We start from the raw sequence: 20,623 nt of genomic DNA on the forward strand, positions 1-20,623 counted from the left end.
TGCTCAATAGGGATTAGGTCTGGAGACATGCTTGACCAGTCCAACACCTTTACCCTCAGCTTCTTTAGCAAGGCAGTTTTCATCTTGGAGGTTTGTTTGGGGTCGTTATCATGTTGGAATACTGCCCTACGGCCCAGTCTCCGAAGGAAGGGGATCATGTTCTGCTTCAGTATGTCACAGTACATGTTGCCATTCATGGTTCCCTCAATTAACTGTAGCTCCCCAGTGCCGGCAGCACTCATGCAGCCCCAGACCATGACACTCTCACCACCATGCTTGACTGTAGGTAAGACACACTTGTCTTTGTACTCCTCACCTGGTTGCCGCCATACACACTTGACACCATCTGAACCAAATAAGTTTATCTTGGTCTCATCAGACCACAGGACATGGTTCCAGTAATCCATGTCCTTAATCTGCTTGTCTTCAGCAAACTGTTTGCGGCTTTCTTGTGCATCATTTTTAGAAGAGGCTTCCTTCTGGGATGACAGCAATGCAGATCAATTTGATGCAGTGTGCGGCGTATGGTCTGAGCACCAACAGGCTGACCCCCTACCCCATCAACCTCTGCAGCAATGCTGGCAGCACTCATACATCTATTTATCCAAGACAACCTCTGGATATGACGCTGAGCACGTACACTCAACTTCTTTGGTTGACCATGGCGAGGCCTGTTCTGAGTGGAACCTGTCCTGTTAAACTGCTGTATGGTCGTGGCCACCATGCTGCAGCTCAGTTTCAGGGTCTTGGCAATCTTCTTATAGCCTATGCCATCTTTATGTAGAGCAACAATTCTTTTTTTTTCAGATCCTCAGAGAGTTCTTTGCCATGAGGTGCCATGTTGAACTTCCAGTGACCAGTATGAGAGAGTGAGAGCAATAACACAAAATTTAACACACCAGCTCCCCATTCACACCTGAGACCTTGTAACACTAATGAGTCACATGACACCGGAGAGGAAAAATAGCTAATTGGGCCCAATTTGGACATTTTCACTTAGGGTTGTACTCACTTTTGTTGCCAGCAGTTTAACCTGCTCAGATCCGGGCCATTGCCAAATGACGGCAACAGCGCGGATCTGAAAAACCGGGACGACGTCCATTGACGTCGTCCCCTTTCCTCATTCCCAGCGCGCTCTCGTGAGCGCGCCTCAGGGAAAATCTGTGTTGGCCGTGTCCCTTGGACACAGCCAATCACAGATCGCTGTAAACGGCCAATCACAGCGGCCGTTTACAGCGCGATCGCCGCCTCCAATGAGAGATGATCTAAAAGGTAAACAATTGAGATCATCTCTCATTGCCGGCTCTCTCTCTCCTCACACAGAGACAGCGTGTGAGGAGAGAGAGATTCTGTGAGTAGTAAAACAGCAAAGTGTGCCCAAAAAGTGCCCAACAGTGCCCACAGTGACACCAATATAGTGCCATCTGTGCCCACCTGTGCACATCAGTGCCCACTTGTGCCATCAGTGCCCATCTGTGCCCATCTGTGCCCGCCTGTGCCCATCAGTGCCCATCAGTGCCCGCCTGTGCCCATCAGTGCCCGTCTGTGCCCATCAGTGCCCATCTGTGCAGTGCACACCTGTGCAATCAGTGCGCATCTGTGCAATCAGTGCGCATCTGTGCCAACTCATCAGTGCCCATCTGTGCCACCTCAGTGCCCATCTGTGCCATCTCCTCAGTGCCCATCTGTGCCACCTCATCAGTGCCCATCTGTACCAATCAGTGACCATCTGTCGCTTCAGTGCACATCTGTGCTGCTTTATCAGTGCCCATCTGTGCTGCCTTATCAGTGCCCATCTGTGCCGCTTCATCAGTGCCCATCTGTGCCGCTTCATCAGTGCCCATCTGTGCCACCTCACCTGTGCCACATCAGTGCATATCTGTGCCCACCTGTGCCGCCTCATTAGTGTAAATCTGTGCACATCTGTGCTGCTTCCTCAGTGCTCATCTGCTGCCTCAGTGCCCATTTGTGCCGCCTCATCAGTGCCCATCAGTGCCCATCTGTGCCGCCTCATCAGTGCCTATCTGTGCGATCAGTGCCCACCTGTGCCGCCTCATCAGTGCACATCTGTGCCATCAATTAGTGCCACCTCATCAGTGCAGGCTTAGCACAAAGCTGTGCAATCTCATAAACCACCAGCAGCCATGTCCAAAAAAAGCTTTTCCGCCGAGGAGGCATACCAAATTCTTTCTACGGCCGACGAGAGCAACGCGGAGCTCTCTTTTTCAGATTCCCTCTCCAATTCGGATTCTGACGTAAATTACGAGCCAGTCCTCAGTAGTGAAACACTTACAGACTCGGAGGAAGAAACTCGGCCCGCCAAACGAAGGCGTTCTAGTGAGGAGGCAGTGGCATCCACCAGCACCGCAGTGGCATCCGCCAGCACCGCAGTGGCATCCGCCAGCATCGCAGTGGCATCCACTAGCACTGCAGTGCCATCCACTAGCACCGCAGTGCCTCGGCAAGAAAGGTCAAGTACCAGTGGGGTGTCACCCCAGCCCCAAAGGGTTAGGTCCCATGCCAGCCTTCCCTTTGCACTTCAGAACCCCTTGTGGCTTCCTCCCAATTCAGGAGAAGCTAGCGTTCCCCCTTTCACGGCCCAGCCAGGAGTTCAGGTGGATACAGGGAATTTCACCCCAATTAATTTTTTTAATTTAATTTTTACGGAGGACATGTTGGCGTCAATTGTGGCCCAGTGCAACCTGTATGCACAGCAATTTATTTTGCAAAATCCCACATCATATTATGCCCGTCCCTATGAGTGGAGAGACCTGACAGTGGAGGAGTTCAAGGTTTTTTTGGGCCTCACATTGAATATGGGGCTCACTCAAAAAAACGAATTCCGTTCCTATTGGTCAACCCACCCCCTCCACCACATGCCGCTCTTCTCCGCGGTAATGCCCAGAACCAGGTATCTGATGATAATGAGGTTCCTACATTTCAGCGACAATACCCAGTGCCCTCCCCGAACTGATCCAAATTTTGACAGGCTTTACAAAATTCGCCCAATATTAAATTATTTTTCTGAAGTATTCCCCCAGCTGTTCACCCCGGACCAACAAATATGTGTAGATGAGTCCCTTGTGAAATTTAGCGGCAGGCTTAAAATTAAGCAATATATCCCCAGCAAAAGGGCCCGCTATGGGGTAAAGGTGTACAAACTATGTGACCGAGCCACAGGGTACACATATTCCTTCAGGGTGTACGAAGGGAAGGACACCCAGCTGCAGCCTCCTAATTGCCCGGACTACTTGGGAACCAGCGGGAAAGTTGTTTGGGACCTCATATACCCCCTACTCGACAAAGGATACCACCTGTATGTAGATAACTTATACACTTCTCTGCCCCTGTTCCACAACCTTCATCGGAAGAAGACGCCAGCATGTGGCACCGTGAAAAAAAATCGGAAGGGCTTTCCTCAAAGTCTTGTTAATAAGAAGTTGAGAAAAGGAGAAACGGCATGTCTGCGTAACAAAGAGATTCTGGCAGTGAAGTGGAGGGACAGAAGGGATGTGTATATGTTGTCTTCCATCCACAACAACACCTATGTGGAAATCCCCAGAAGGAATGGCCCCATCCAGAAACCCACATGCATCCATCAATACAATTTGTTTATGGGGGAGTCGACTTTAACGATCAAATGTTGGAACCATATCTTGCCTCAAGAAAGACATACCACTGGTACAAAAAAGTAGCGATTTATTTTTTTCAATTGGCCATATACAACTCCTATATCATTTACCGCAAATCCACCCAAAACCCCCAACGCTTCCTTGGCTACCTGGAGGAAATTTACACTGCCCTTATATTCCCGAACGGCCCACCAGTAAACATCTGATCAGATGTTGTTAGTCGACTGTCCGAGCGCCACTTTCCAGATAAACTCCCTCCCAGACCAACAGGCCAAAGACGCCAAAAAAGATGTAAGGTGTGTACCAGAGCAGGAGTCAGAAGAGACACATCTTATTATTGTGCAGAATGTCCTTCTGAACCAGGCCTCTGTATAGGTGAATGCTTCCGCCGTTACCATACTTCACTAAATTATTAGTGAAGTATGGTAACCGTAATCCTCAGTTCCTGCCTTCACACCCCTTATGCCACTGCCTGCTCTGTAACTGACCCTGGCTTGTTATTTGACCACGCTTCTGCCTGCCAATTTTGTACATACCGCTGCCTCATCTGGAACTGACCCTGGACTGTTTTTTCGACCATGCTTCTGCCTAACGATTCTGTACATACCTCTACCTGATATGGAACTGACCCTGGACTGTTATTCGACCATGCTTCTGCCTAACGATTCTGTACATACCTTTGCCTGATCTGGAACTGACCTTGGACTGTTTGACCATGCCTCTTGCCTGCCTCTTGGACTGATCTTGTACCCTGCAACTGGACTAGTGGGATTCAACACAGGGGTCTCACATATGTGAGGGGCTCCAGAATAGTTTTTCTGGATGAAGAAAACAATTTTCTTTGTTTTCTCATTCCTAGATTAGGGTCTGGAGACTCGGAGGCTTCAAAGAGATTTGGGTGGGAGAAGCCTCTACCCCTGTCCCCATTCTGTCCTGAACGAGGCCCTACTTCTGCCTGCTGCCTGTAGGAGTTACTGCTGTCATGCCTCTGTTTGTCGCACTGACCACAGCACATGGACCTTGTTCCTGCCTACTACCAAGACCAATATTTTGGCACTGCTGACAATCTCTGCCTGCACTGACCCTGCACTGCACTGACCTATGGACAGTATCCCTGCTGCCTGTACTGACTATGGACAGTATTTCTGCCTGCTGCCTGAAAAATTGTGTTCGCTGCTGCTGACCAAGTCCCTGCCTGCTGCCTGGACCAGTGCTATCCTCCTGGGGACAACTATAATACTAAAACCACAGGTAATCTTTTGTTTCTCTTTGCTCAGCATAATGTATTTTGGGGTGTAATTCTTGGTATATGCATGCTATGTGTCCCTGGAACACCTGATGGTGTTCCTTGCATGTTGGATCTCTGTATGTGGCCAGGCTGTGTAAAGGTCTCACACATGTGGTATTGCCATACTCAGAAGGAGTGCCACAATGGTGGGTGAGAAATGAGATGTGTAATTTATGCTCCTAGAACACCTGAAGGTGCTACTTCAATGTTAGGCCTCTGTATGTGGTCAGGCTGTGTAAAAGTCTCACACATGTGGTATCGTTTTACTCAGGAGGAGTAGCAGAATGTATTTTGGGGTGTTATTTTTGCTATGTAAATGCTATGTGTTGGAAATATCTTATAAACGGACAACTTTGTGTAAAAAAAAAAATGCGTTTTCATTTTTTTCCACATTTTCCAAAAACTTCTGGAAAAAAATGAACCGTTCAAAAGACTCATTATGCCTCATAGATTATACGTTGGGGTGTTAGCTTTCCAAAATGGGGTCATTTTGTGGGCGTTTACATTGTCCTGGTGCTCCAGGACCTTCAAAAGTGTAATAGGTGGGTGAGAATCGAGATGTGTAATTTATGCTCCTAGAACACCTGAAGGTGCTACTTCAATGTTAGGTCTCTGTATGTGGTCAGGCTGTGTAAAAGTCTCACATATGTGGTATCGTTTTACTTAGGAGGAGTAGCAGAATGTATTTCGGGGTGTTATTTTTGCTATGTAAATGCTATGTGTTGGAAATATCTTATAAACGGACAACTTTGTGTAAAAAAAAATGCGTTTTCATTTTTTTCCACATTTTCCAAAAACTTCTGGAAAAAAATGAACCGTTCAAAAGACTCATTATGCCTCATAGATTATACGTTGGGGTGTTAGCTTTCCAAAATGGGGTCATTTTGTGGGCGTTTACATTGTCCTGGTGCTCCAGGACCTTCAAAAGTGTAATAGGTGGGTGAGAATCGAGATGTGTAATTTATGCTCCTAGAACACCTGAAGGTGCTACTTCAATGTTAGGCCTCTGTATGTGGTCAGGCTGTGTAAAAGTCTCACACATGTGGTATCGTTTTACTCAGGAGGAGTAGCAGAATGTATTTCGGGGTGTTATTTTTGCTATGTAAATGCTATGTGTTGGAAATATCTTATAAACGGACAACTTTGTGTAAAAAAAAATGCGTTTTCATATTTTTCCACATTTTCCAAAAACTTCTGGAAAAAAATGAACCGTTCAAAAGACTCATTATGCCTCATAGATTATACGTTGGGGTGTTAGCTTTCCAAAATGGGGTCATTTTGTGGGCGTTTCCATTGTCCTGGTGCTCTAGGGCCTTCAAAATGTAATAGGTAGTCAACAAGTTAGATGGGTAATTTATGCTCCTTGAACACCTGATGATGCTCCCTGCATGTTGGGCCTCTGTATGTGGCCAGTTAGTGAAAAAGTCCCACACATGTGGTATTGTAATACTCAGGAGGAGTAGCCGAATGTATTTTGTGGTGTCATTTGTGGTATGCACATTCCATGTGAGAGAAATAAGCTATTACAATGACAATTTTCTGAAAAAAATATAAAAAATAAAAAAAAACCTTAATTTGCAAAGAATTGTGGGAAAAAATGACAACTTCAAATAACTCACCATGCCTCTTACTAAATACCCTGGAATGTCTACTTTCCAAAAAGGGGTCATTTGGGGGGCATTTGTACTTTCCTGGCTTGTTATGGTCTCAAGAAAGGAGATGGGCCTCAGTACATCAGGTGTGATCAGATGTGATCATTTTTTTATGATTTGTACCATAGCTTGTAGACTCTATAAATTTCACATAGACCACATAATATCCACTAATTTGGGTTATTTTTACCAAAGATATGTAGCAGTATAAATTGTGGCCAACATTTATGAATAAAAATTGCTAATTTGCAAAATTTTATCACAGAAACGAAGAAAAAAGCATTTTTTTTCAAAATTTTCGGTCTTTTTTCATTTATAGCGCAAAAATTAAAAAACCCAGAGGTGATCAAATACCACCAAATGAAAGCTCTATTTGTATGAAAAAAAGGACAAAAAAATTGTTTGGGTACAGTGTTGCATGACTGAGTAATTGTCATTCAAAGTGTGAGAGCACTGAAAGCTGAAAATTGGTCTGGGCAGGAGGGGGGTTTAAGTGCCCAGTAAGCAAGTGGTTAAACATTAATGGGTGTGTGTTGAATTATTTTGAGGGGACAGCAAATTTACACTGTTATACAAGCTGTACACTCACTACTTTAAATTGTAGCAAAGTGTCATTTCTTCAGCGTTGTCACATGAAAAGGTATAATAAAATATTTACAAATATGTGAAGGGTGTACTCACTTTTGTGAGATACTGTATATGTGATCTGCTGATGTCTGTTTTAGCCAAGCAGGTGCACATTTCAAATCTGTCTCTGACTATGGCTTTGCTGGAGTTGTACAGACTGGGCATCTGGGTTGTTGACATTTATTTTCTTGCAGTCACTGAAACATTTAACTAGTATGTCAGTGATTTAACCTACCGCAATACCGTTCAGCTGTAATGGTGTTGTTATGTTTTGGTGGACTTGATCTTAAGTGGCAATGAGATACGTAATGCACTGGAATGTTATCAGTCACCTGTGTAGATGAGAAGCCTCCATAGGGGTTCTGCTGTTTGCTCAGCCAGTTCACAATCTCTGTAGCTTTGCCCAGGTCAGGTTTAGGTCCAGAGAGTAGAGCCAGGAGGACATAGGCATTCATTTCCACCTCAGCAGATGGGGCTCTGTACCAGTATGAATCTTGAATGGGAGGAGCAGTATCCCGCGCCCAGTGGAGCTGTCCATCTGTAAATATGATGACACCACATAATTACACTATGATCTTGTCTTTCTCCAGAAACTGAACATAGCACCTTTCTATAGGTTGTGCAGGATCTCTGTAGAATTTGGATTGGCATCAGCCAGGACAAAAGGAGACATTGCAACTGGCATTTAAAGAAAATTGTGACACATCAAAGCTAGAGTTGGGTTTGACAAATATACCTAATTAATGAGGTAATTCTCCATCTCCTTCTCCCCCTCCCTCCCCCACCCCTAATATAGCCCAGTCCAAAGCTTTAGAGTGAGAAGGTCTGAAAATAGACATCAGTTCTCTCTCAAACCACAATTCATTGCTAATCCTTTGTCAAACACTATATGGCCAAAATTTTGGTGACACCTGACCATGAGTTTATTGTACATCCCATAACAAAACCATGAGTATTAATAAGAGGTGGGCAGCCTCTTTGTGGCTATAATAACATTCACTCTTCTTTGAAGTCCTTCCATGATATTTTGAAATGTAGACTAAAATGTATGATAGGGGAAATCCTTTGAGAATAGTGGGCAGAACATGGAGAGTGCCTGTGGGAATTTGTTCCTATTCAGCCAAAAGAGCATCGCTGATGTCAAATACTCATGCTGGACAAGAAAACCTGGCATTCTATCAGTGTTGCAATCCCTCCCAAAGGTGTTCAGAATGGCTTAGGTCAGGGCTCTGTGCAGATCACTTGAGTTCCCCCATTAAAGTCATTAAGCCATATCTTCAAGCACATGGTTTTCTATACTGGGGTACAGCCATGTTAGAACAGAAAAGAGCCTTCCACAAACCGTTGCCATAAGTTTCAAAGTGCACAGTTATCTAAAATATCTTTTTTTTAAAAAACATTAAGTTTAGCAATTTTTTTTTAAGGAGTTTAACAAGAAATTAGTAGAAAAAAATTGTATAAAACGTTTGTACAGGGTCAACAGTTGCCGATCAACAGAAGTAAAGTGGGTACAGAAGGTACAGTACTCAGATGTGTTACAATTATAAAGTGCAATTTCAAAAACATATTTAAGTGTTTTGCCAAATGCTCCATGCTTCTTGAAATGTATTATATGATAGTGAATTGAAAGCTAGACGTTTTTCATTAGTTTGATTCATATGAACAATATTGGTTACTTCTGATAGGTTGGGGGGCTAATGTTGACTTCCACTGCCTTAGGATTAGAGACCTGGCTGCTAGAAGTATGTGCGTTACAACCTGTCTGTAGTCCTTCGGGTAGTTATCAATACTTATATTAAGAAGGGCTAGTTCAGGGTAGGGTGACAGTTGTCTAAAACATTTTTTTTCTACTGTATGGTTTAGCTTTGACAGTAATCATTACTGGAATTGCCTAAACTCCAATAATTTGGAGGGATGTCCACATACTTTTAAAATGGAGGTACTTTTTGTACCTCCATATAAAATCCAGCATTTAAAAAAATCAATAGTTCCCAGAAACTAGTCCACATGTAGACAGTCTCGACTTGCGTAGTAACATCACAGACATGGACTCCGCCCTGCCCATTTTGTCAGAGTTGACGTCCTCAGGGGCATGCCGAACCATTTATTTTTTACATGCTGGATTTTATCTGGAGTTGTGTGAGTTCTTAGTATCATCTTCTTTTAATAAAATATCATACAGTTTTACACTATGTGGACCATTTTTTTCCCTATGGTTTGTGAGTTGGAGCGATTTTCATTGTCAGCCATAACACTATTCAGCCTAAACAGAGGGAACCAAATAGATCTTATGTGTATCATTCATGCTTATCTAAACTTTTAGAATTTGGAGTCTAGATCTCTGGTAAGCAAGGATTTCACATGATTCAAGGTGGAGGTGCACCTGGGTGAAAATTCCACAAAATATTTGTTCACTTACATTGTGTATTCACTTCAAGAGACTGTTCACTTACATTGTTTTTTGTGTTTGGAGACTAATATGAGATGTTATATATATATATATATATATATATATATATATATATATATATATATATATATATATACACTGTTTTTACTATTTTTATTATTTTTATTGTTTAGCACAGCGACTTATTTAATACTTGATAAAATATAACTTTTAACCACTTGCCGACCAGCTCACACCAATATACATTGGCAAAGTGGCACGAGTGCGCAAAACACCGTACCCGTAAGTCACTGCGTCATCTGCGGCTAGTGGGCGCTGTGGACTCGATGTCCACTGGTGGCCCACAATCGTGGCATGGAGAGGCAGAACAGGGAGATGCCTATGCAAACAAGGCATTTCCCTGTTCTGCCTAACAACATGACAGATATCTACTGCTCCCAGTGATCGGGAGCAGTGATTTCTGTCATGTTGTAGTGAGCCCATCCCCCTACAGTTAGAACACACATAGCGCCTTGATCACCCCCTACTGTTTAATTCCTTCCCGGCCAGTGACATTTACACAGTAGTCATTGCATTTTTATAGCACTGATCGCTGTATAAATGCCAATGGTCCCAAAATAGTGTCAAAAGTGTCTGATCTGTCCGCCACAATGTTACAGTCATGATAAAAATTGCAGATCGCTTCCACTAATAAAAAAAAAATGAATAATAAAAATGCCATAAATCTATCCCCTATTTTGTAGACGCGATAACTTTTGCGCAAACCAATCAATATACGCTTATTGAGATTTTTTTAACCACAAGTATATAGAAGAATACATATTGGCCTAAACTGAGGAAGAAATGTGTTTTTTTTATATATTTTTGGGGGGATATTTATTATAGCAAAAAGTATAAAATATTGCTTTTTTTCAAAACTGTCGCTCTTTTTTTGTTTATATCGCAAAAAATAAAAACCGCAGTGGTGATCAAATACCACCAAAAGAAATCTCTATTTGTGGGAAAAAAAGGACGTCAATTTTATTTGGGTACAACGTTGCATGACCGGACAATTGTCAGTTAAAGCGACCCAGTGCCATATCACAAAAAGGGCCCGGTCAGGAAGGGTGTAAATCCTTCCAGGTCTGAAGTGGTTACAAAGTATAAACATAAATAATATATAATTAGCCTAAATCCCACTTTTATTAGGTTTTCCACTTACAGGGTAATTATTTTTGTATCTGATTGTTTCCCCCTTTTAATAATCAGGGGCACTTAGTTTCAGCCCCAACAGAAGAGGGGTGTAAAGAAGGATTGCAATTGAATAAATTACATTTTTTAAAACAATCTTAAAAAAAATACCAGTTAAAGTATACAATGACTTCTGCCTAGAATCATTTTAGTAAATCTATTCCTCACCTTCTCGTATAGCTTTTTCTTCCAGTTTGGTCAATACAGCCGCCCTGAGTTCTGTCTCTCTGCACAGTGTAAAGGTGTAGGCCAGCAGAGCCAAAGTGTATACATTGCTCACATCCACAGCAACATTCCGCAGACAGGACACTGCATCTTTGACCAGAGGATCCTAAAAATAAATTAACTAGTATGAAATCTCAGTATTTCCTAATTTAAAATTTGGAAGAGTAATCAAGATAATGAATCTGATGTGATCTATGTACCAGGGATGTGCGGTGAGGTCAGTGGCTGGTGAGGCACTGGCTAGTATCAGAGCCAGATACACACAGGTTACATACGCTGCAAATGTTAGAGCGAGAGCAATAATTCTAGCACTAGGCCTCCTCTGTAACTCTAAACATGTAACCTGTAAAAAAAATGTAAAGCTTTGTCTTTGTAGATCTTTAGGTATCGAAGTGTGGCACCATTCCACGAGTGTGCGCAATTTTAAAGCGTGACATGTTAGGTATCTATTTGCTCGACATAACATCATCTTTCACATTATACAAAAAAATTTAGGCTAACTTTAGTGCTTTTTTTATATTAATGAAACAGTTTTTTTCCCAAAAAAATGCATTTGAAAAATTGCTGCGCAAATACTGTGCGAGATAAAAAGTTGCAATGACTGCCATTGTATTCTCTAGGGTCTCTGCTAAAAAAATTGCACACACTCGTGGAATGGCGCCAAACTTCGGTACTTAAAAATCCCCATAGGCGATGCTTTAAATTTTTTTACTGTTAACATGTTTAGAGTTACAGAGGAGGTCTAGGGCTTGAATTATTTCTCTCGCTCTAACGTTAGGGGCGAATCCTCACATGTGTGGTTTGAACACCATTTTCATATGTGGGCAGGACTTACGTATGCGTTCGCTTATGTGTGCGAGCACACGGGGACAGGGGCACTTTAATTCTTTTTTTTTTTAATGTTAATTTTACTTGAATTTTTTTAGTTTGACACTAAAAAAAATAATAATAATTTGGATCACTTTTATGTAAACATCCCTTGTAATAGGAATATGGCATGATCGGTCCTCTTTACAGTGAGATATGGGGTCAATAAGACCCCACATCTCACCTCTAGGCTGGGACAGCTAGAGGTGGCGCCGTTTGTTTGAATGCAGAGGCCAGGCGTGACGTCATAACATCGTGCCCAGCCTCCGAACGATCATAGAGACTCCAGCGACCATTTGGTCCACCAGAAATCTCTATGGTAAACATCCGGGGCCAGCGGATCCATTCTCCGACTCACTGATGGCAGCGGTGAGTCAATAGAAGCACCAGAGGGTGGCGGGCGGGGGGGGAACATCCCCTCTCACTGCCCGTAAGAATGATCAACCTGCTGACCAGCCATTATGATCATTCTTATGGTGTAAGGAATCGCCGGCTGAAAAAGACATTATCTGAATGATGCCTGTAGCTGCAGGCATCATTCAGATATACCCGCACAAAGTCAAGGACGTCATATGACGGCCGGCGGTCAAGAAGTGGTTAAATACATTTTAAGTAGAACTGCAGCCAAAATGTTTCTCAGTTTAAAAGTATTGTCATTTGTGTCTCTTGTTGGGAAACCTTCCTATAACTTACTGTCTGTGACATCCAAGTCATTGCTGTGAATTGAGCTTCTTGTTTACCCTCCCTAAAATGATTTTCCATACAGCCCACCAGTGGTGACTGTAATGGTGGCAATCATTGAGTATTGAATTCTGCTTCAAAATGTGTGGAGAAGGCAATCCAGAGAGGTGCAAGGGATAATTAAGCTCACAATCCTGGAGGTCAAATAGACACATAGCGAGGGGACAGCTTATCAACAGAGACACAGCAATTAATAAAAACCTGAAAGAGGTGCTAACTATTCCCCTTTCTATACAAAACCAAAAAAATAGATCTGACTGAATACTACTTAAGGAAAATCATCGACCATCATTAAGGGACTATTTGCTTTTGGCTCATTAGCCCTCAATGAAGAAGGAGGTGTCATATCAATCATATGGGAATTTTGTTCATGTTGTTAAAATTTGATGATGTTGTTGTCGACAGGCAACCTCCAGTCTCTTGTGAACCAGTGGAGCTGTGCAACCCAGCACCCTAGCAATCAGTGGGAAGTTGTCATTTAGTGGCGGTAGTAATACCACTGCTAAAGGAATGACTTCCATCTTCAGCAGCAGCAGTTTAGCGGGTGGGCAAACTGGCCAAAATTGGTCATTTAGTTCCCCCATTTGGCAAATGCTAAACGGCTTGGATTGAACTCATATTCGACCCAAACCTAGAGATCATCCCTAATTTCCATTAGGTAAAAAGATTAATATTCACCTTTTTTGTCAACATGTATATTCCTTTCTACTCTTACCCCAATAAAGGTCATACCTGATTTCCTGCTTAGGTACAGATTGATTACATAGAAAAACATGGAAGGGAGCTGCTTCAAGCTCAGTTGTTCACTCATGTTCAGGGGTGACATGTTACAGTCTACAGTGAAACATCAGTGGCCAACTGTACACACATTCTAACAACACCTACTATTAGGTAATTGGTTGAAAAAAGGTATTATACTTGGAAGTAACTTTGCAAGATCACTTTTTCTCTTGGTTAGGTACAGCATATACAGGAATGTAACAATATTTTTAAATGTTGATGATCACTTACTTCCAGAGATACACCGGCCTCTATCAGAGCCATGGTCACATACGCAGAAAGGGAGACATCGTCTTTCGCTCCTCCCTGTAATGAAGACCAATTTTTATATCTTATTAGACTGAAACTTTGCTGAAGAGGTTTAAGTAAAAGAAAAGAAGAAAAAATATTTTTTATTTTTATTTAAGAATGAACCCACTCCCAAGAAGTTGTCTTTATTTCAATCACAGCACCACGTTTTTATCCTTGTAAATCAATTTTTTGGTTGATTGGATTAATTATATTTGAGGACATCTAGTAGACATGAATTTTTGTAAGACTTGAATATGAACAAAGGTTTTGTATCTCATCTACCAAGAAGCTAGGACCTATATTGGTTACATATGTTTTTGTTTCAAATAAGCTTCCTTAGCAAGATAAAGAGTGAAGACATGTTAAAGATTTTCATAATTTTCATAGTTTCCTGAGCTTTATTTCTTTAACCAGCCAACAGTAATTTTACTGCTGGCCAGAGGCACCAAGACGTACCAGTGTATTGCCAAGCTCATGCACACTGGTGCACTGATTGCAGTGCTTGGTATTTGGCCACTGTGACCGTCCTAGATACCAGAAATATTGGTATCTAAATACAAATATTATTTTTAAATTTTCCAAAAAGTTGTGACAAAAAAAATTACAATTTCAAAAAACTTGTCATGCCTCTTACTAAATACCTTGAACTGTCTACTTTCAAAAACTGGATCAATTGGGGGGTATTTGTACTGTCCTGGCATTTTAGGGCATTTATAAATACATATATCATAGTTTGTAGACTCTCCAACTTTCACACAGACTAAATAATATATATGGATTTGGGTTATTGTTACCAAAGAAATGTAGCAGACTATATTTTGACAAACATATGTGAAGAAGGATATTCGTATGCAACATTTTATAACAGAAATATGTGGGTTTTTAAAAAAAAAATATTTTTTATATTTTCTTTGCACATGGAATATTATATATATTCGATCATTACATTTTTGTATTGAACACTGAATTAATTAGGTGTTATTGTTGCGCTACTGTGAATTTTGCTAAATATGCACTTTGGTATATAAAGTATATTTCATTTTCACTGGTTTTGAAATGTGAATGTTTTGCTGCATGCGTTTTATTAACATTTTTCCCAGACATATAAATAAACTGTTAAACTTATACAAAGAAGTTTTCTTACACAAAAACTGCTGATAAGGATAGAATATTTGGAAAATGATGACAATGTAATTTCAGAAAAAAAACTGATTCAAGCCAACAAAACATCAAAATCTGGACATTAAAGTATCTGGACATGGAGGGTACTATGTCTTTATAATATAACCATGTCTATGATAAATATTGTATCACAATTTGCATTTGTAATGTTGTAAGAATTATAATAAAATCACCTGCATAGCAGTATTCAGTAGTCTTCCTACATTGCGAAAACAGCCAGTCTCTTTACGAATATTCTGCAGCCAGGTAAAAGATTGTTTTAGATGACTTTCATCTATAAATATGTAGGGCCGCCCTTTGCTAAAGGACTTCACTACAAATGCGGTTAGCCTGTAGGATAGAGCAACAGATGCATTTAGTAGGCCTTTTATTAAAACCTAAGCCAATTATCACAATATACCGTATTTATCGGCGTATAACACGCACTTTTTTCCCCTTAAAATCTGGGGAAAGTCGTGGGTGCGTGTTATACGCTGATCCCCGCTATCGCTATGTGAATGTCGGCGATCGCCGACCGACATTTACATAGCGAGTAGTTTCAAATATGGCGCCGCGGACTTCGGAAGGACTCGGCAGTGCTGAACGAGCGCCGCCGAAATCACAGAGCCGAGATACACATAGTCGGGTGTATTCGGCTCTTTCCGGCGCCGCTCACTGTCACGCCCAGTCCCGCCATTGGACCTGTGTTATGTCCATCATAGGGCGGGACTGGGCGGGACTGTGAGCGGCGCCGGAAAGAGCCGAGAACCCTCGGCTATGTGTATCTCGGCGGCGTTCGTTCACTTCCGCCGGCGCCGAGTCTCTCTGAACTCCGCGGCGCCATATTTAAAACTACTTCTATGTCTATGGCGGCGGCGGCAGGAGGCATGGACACTAGGCTGCACTGGGGACAAAGCTGCAGGGACAAGGCTGCACTGGGGACAAGGCTGCTTTGATAAGGCTGCACTGGGGACAAGGCTGCATTAATAAGGCTGCACTGGGGACAAGGCTGCATTGACAAGGCTGCACTGGGGACAAGGCTGCACTGACAAGGCTGCACTGGGGACAAGGCTGCATTGACAAGGCTGCACTGGGGCAAAGCTGCACTGACAAGGATGCACTGGGGCAAAGCTGCACTGACAAGGCTGCACTGACACTGAAAAGGCTGCAATGACACTGAAAAGGCTGCAGATGAACACTGATGAGGCTGCATTGATGGGCATTTTAATGTAAGTTTCTTTTCCTTAAACTTCCCTCCTAAAAGTTTTTTTCCTTAAAATTCTCTCCTAAACTTGGGGTGCGTGTTATACGCCGGCGCGTGTTATACGCCGATAAATACGGTACTTCCTAAAATACACTTAGGTAAAACTGAGAAACTGGTGACTGAGGATCATAGGATGCCTCGGCATTGGTAGTAGAACCAGAGCCAATGATCATCCATGGCCAAGTGTAGACTACATGTGGGGCAGTATTGCAGCAGCCATCAGCAGAAGCTCTGCTGTAAAAGATTTATTGCTGTCATCTTTCTACTTAACATAGTTATTTTTCTGTTACAAGCATTGAACTGACGAAAGAGATTAGACAGCCACTGTGGTTATTGGCTTTACAACCTGATATTGAGATGATACCTCTGGAATTGCCTTTAGGGTTCTTTATTATTATTTTTTTTATTATACAGGGTCTATATAGTGCCAACAGTTTGTGCAGTGCTTTTCAACATGGGGCAAACAGTACAGTTACAATACAATTCAATACAGGAGGGATCAGAGGGCCCTGTTTGTTAGAGCTTACAGTCTAGAAGGGAGGGCCAAGTGAAACAAAAGGTAATAACCGTGGGGGATGATCAGATGGAGAAAATGAAAATAAAGTTGTTAGGTGTGGGTAGGATAGGCCTCTCTGAAGAGGAGGGTTTTCAGGGATTGTCTAGAAGCCAATAGAGTAGGAGATAATCGGACAGATTGGGGTAAGGTGTTCCATAGGATTGGAGAGGCTCTGGAAAAGTCCTGGAGGCAAGCATGGGAGGAGGTGATGAGGGAGCTAGAGAGCTGGAGGTCTTGGGAGGAACGAAGAGAATGATTAGGTTGGTGTTTTGAGACTAGGCCAGTGATGTAGCTGGGGGCAGAGTTGTGGATGGTTTTGTAAGTAGTTGTTAGTATTTTGAATTCAATTTGTTGGGTGAGCGGACATGCAGTCTTTACACATGCAGTCGAAGGGTAGTAAAAACACATGGTTGAGCTGCTTCCCACACTCTGCTTGAGTGCTTCCATCAGTATACCGCTTTCTCCAGTCTGAACATAGATATCAGATATTATAGCGCCTACTGCAACCAAGAACTAGGCAGGACTAATTTGGCTGCAAAACTGGAACTGTTTATTTGAAACTCAAACACATACTTTTATATCCCACAGGAGGACATCCCCTCCTGATCATATTACCCAAACAATACAAACTGTAACCATAAACGTAATTAACATGAGCTAATTAACTAGTCATTTAACCAGCCTAGGTGACTCAATGCCCACCCAGACAATGTTGTGATTAATCAAACAATAGGTGACCCAATTAACAAGTAACAATGGGACAAACATACCTAGCAGAAAACACATAACACCTTAATAAACAGAGAATAGCAGGAGACCCCCAGTAACAGACTGTGCGGCATCAAGCTCACAAAGTACAATAGACATTAGCCCAAGTGTAAACACATCCCTGCAATAGTTTGCTAGCAGACTAGCTGACAAGGTCAGTTAATTAGCACAATTAACAATGTGTGGAAGACAGGTGATTGAGCTGATGAAATTAACATCTGCTATGAATCTGACTGTGTGGAGCAGTCCTTATTGGTAATGGGCAACTAGGACCTACACAGAGACCCTGGGCCTAGAGTTCCAGAGTCTGTGTGTCTTGGGGAGACATGGACTTGAATCCAAAGTAACATTACTCCAAGGGTCCCCCCCAGCATACACCTCACAACGAGTAGTGTTCCTTTAAAAGCCAAGGCCCGTGGTCAGTAGGCAAGAGGCTATCCAGCAGTCCCCTCCAAAAGCCTCTGTCCTGGGTGAGTCTATTACACCATGTTATCCAAACTCCTCGAATGTCTGGTCTACAACCAACTGAGTGTCCACCTCACTGATAATAACCTTCTTGATCCCCTTCAGTCTGGATTTCGTCCTCAACACTCCACAGAAACTGCTCTCCTAAAACTAACAAACAATCTAATAACGGCCAAAGCCCAATCGACACTATTCTGTACTCCTAGTCCTGGACCTCTCTGCTGCCTTTGATACGGTTGACCACCCCCTCCTCCTCAAAAAACTACATGCCTTTGGTCTCCATGACTGTACACTTCGCTGGTTCTCTTCCTACGTATCCAACCGCACCTTTAGCATTTCTTACAAGTCTACTTCCTCCTCTACTCTTTCTTTCTCTGTTGGGGTCCCCCAGGGTTCTGTTCTTGGACCTCTCCTTTTTCAAATACATCACCTCCCTGGGTCAACTGATAGCCTCCCATGGCTTCCAATACCACCTCTACACTGACAACACCCAAATCTATTTCTATACCCCTCAGCTCACTCCCTCTGTCTCCTCACGTATCACTAATTTACTATCAGATATATCAGTCTGGATGTCACACCACTTCCTCAAACTCAATCTATCCAAAACCGAACTTATAATTTTTCCTCCCCCATATGCCCCTTCCCCTGATCTCTCTGTCAAAATCGATGGCACAACTATAAGCCCATCCCCACATGCCAAGGTTCTAGGTGTAGTCCTAGACTCTGAACTCTCCTTCAAGCAACACATCCAATCATTGTCCAAATCCTGCTGCCTCAACCTCCGCAACATCTCCAAAATACACCCCTTTCTAACCAATGACACAGCAAAGCTCTTAATTCACTCGCTGGTCATCTCTCGCCTCGACTACTGCAACTCCCTTCTCATTGGCTTACCTCTACATAGTCTATCACCTCTTCAATCCATCATGAATGCCGCTGCCAGACTCATCCACCTTACCAATCGCTCTGTGTCTGCCACTCCTCTCTGTCAATCTCTCCACTGGCTTCCGCTCGGCCAAAGAATTACATTCAAAATTCTAACAACTACGTACAAAGCCATCCACAAATTCGCCCCCAGCTACATCACTAGCTTAGTCTCTAAATACCAACCTACTCGTTCTCTTCATTCCTTTCAAGACCTCCTGCTCTCTAGCTCCCTCATCACCTCCTCCCATGTTCGCCTCCAGGACTTTTCCAAAGCCTCTCCAATCCTATGGAATGCCCTACCCCAATCCGTCCGCTTATCTCCTACTTTATTAGCTTTTAGACGACCCCTGAAAACCCTTCTCTTCAGAGAAGCCTACCCTACACACACCTAACAACTGTATTTTCATTTTTTCCATCAGCTCATCACTCACAGCTATTACCTTTTTGTTTCCACTTGACCTAACAAGCAGGGCCCTCTGATTCCTCCTGTATTGATTTGTATGGTAAGTGTACTGTCTGCCCTCATGTTGTAAAGCGCTGCGCAAACTGTTGTAATGTTCCTACCACACCCTTCCTCAGCTGTTCCCCCTTAAGCTGCAAAGGCAGAATCTGCAGCAGCGAAGAAACTGGCTACAGTGCTTGGTGGTCACTACAACCCACTGAATGAGACCCATTTTTTGATGTTTCAGAGTATTGTTTGTGTTCCTCTTTTTACCTAAAAGTGAACCCAATGATGGAAAGAAAAAAGGATACACAATATTGAGTATCTTATGTTTTACTGTACATGTTCCTACAAGTGGAAACTCAAGAGTTACACTTCAAATTTGATAGTAAATGAGTTGAGCTTCCAACTAACCCCTTTAACAGAGATTAGCTAACTTACATAATGCATATCTTGAAACATCAGCTCCAAGCTGGTGGACCCTTAGACTGGTATCAAAATGTGGTCTAGCCTCTTTACCTTAAGCTAAGTCATGTTGGTAACTCTGGTTGGGAGGGGACATACTGTAGATGCCTGCTTTGCTTTTGATAGGGCAGATATGAACCCTGAGAACAGGACCATGGGAGCAGATTGAGAGAACTATTTGTAGACTTTAAGAAATATGCGGACAAAATATTGTAAATCATGGCACTCACCATGTGTTACCCTTGGGGTCATCATCTCCAAAGGCACTGTATGAGCTGTCATAACGCTTGTAAGTCAACTGTCGCTGATATCCTAAACAAAACATACAAATTGTAAATGTTTTAAACATTTTACAAGAAACTTCTGCAATATTTAATCTTCATAACCAGTAATAAGCAAAGTAATACATGCTCAGATATCCAGGGTCTGTAGATTTATTGTATTTATAGATTCCAAATAAGTTATGAGTCAGGGCTCAAAATTTCAAGTCCTGAGCTACTAGCCAGGCCTTAAGAGTTACTCGCTACCCTGCCCCACCCCTAATTCTGCCCCTAAACACACCCTCATAAATTAGCTCATGAAATGACACTGTTAAATGTTTTATGAAGAATTACGTTACAATAATAAATATTAACAACATAATCAATGCAGCCTCATCAGTGCCCATCAATGCAGCCTATCAGTGCCCATCAGTGCAGCCTATCAGTGCCCATCAGTGCAGCATCATCTGTGCAGCTTATCAGTGCCCATCAATTCAGCCTCACCAGTTCCCATTCATGCAGCCTCATCAGTGCTCATCAATGCAGCCTCATCAGTGCCCATCAATGCA

At 42.5% G+C, this 20,623-nt stretch overlaps 1 protein-coding gene across 1 annotated transcript in view; it reads right to left on the reverse strand.

Moving 5' to 3' along the window:
• Nucleotides 1-20,623, reverse strand: part of LOC141105641 (alpha-2-macroglobulin-like) — a 175,249-nt gene that overhangs the window by 21,337 nt on the left and 133,289 nt on the right. Inside the window, 5 exon segments of the mRNA XM_073595612.1 lie at nucleotides 7,532-7,737; nucleotides 11,008-11,170; nucleotides 13,684-13,758; nucleotides 15,099-15,255; nucleotides 20,025-20,106. Of these exon segments, the coding sequence (XP_073451713.1) occupies nucleotides 7,532-7,737; nucleotides 11,008-11,170; nucleotides 13,684-13,758; nucleotides 15,099-15,255; nucleotides 20,025-20,106 (683 nt within the window).

This window comes from Aquarana catesbeiana, linkage group LG08 (genome assembly GCF_042186555.1).
Source record: "Aquarana catesbeiana isolate 2022-GZ linkage group LG08, ASM4218655v1, whole genome shotgun sequence".
Lineage (NCBI taxonomy): Eukaryota > Metazoa > Chordata > Amphibia > Anura > Ranidae > Aquarana > Aquarana catesbeiana.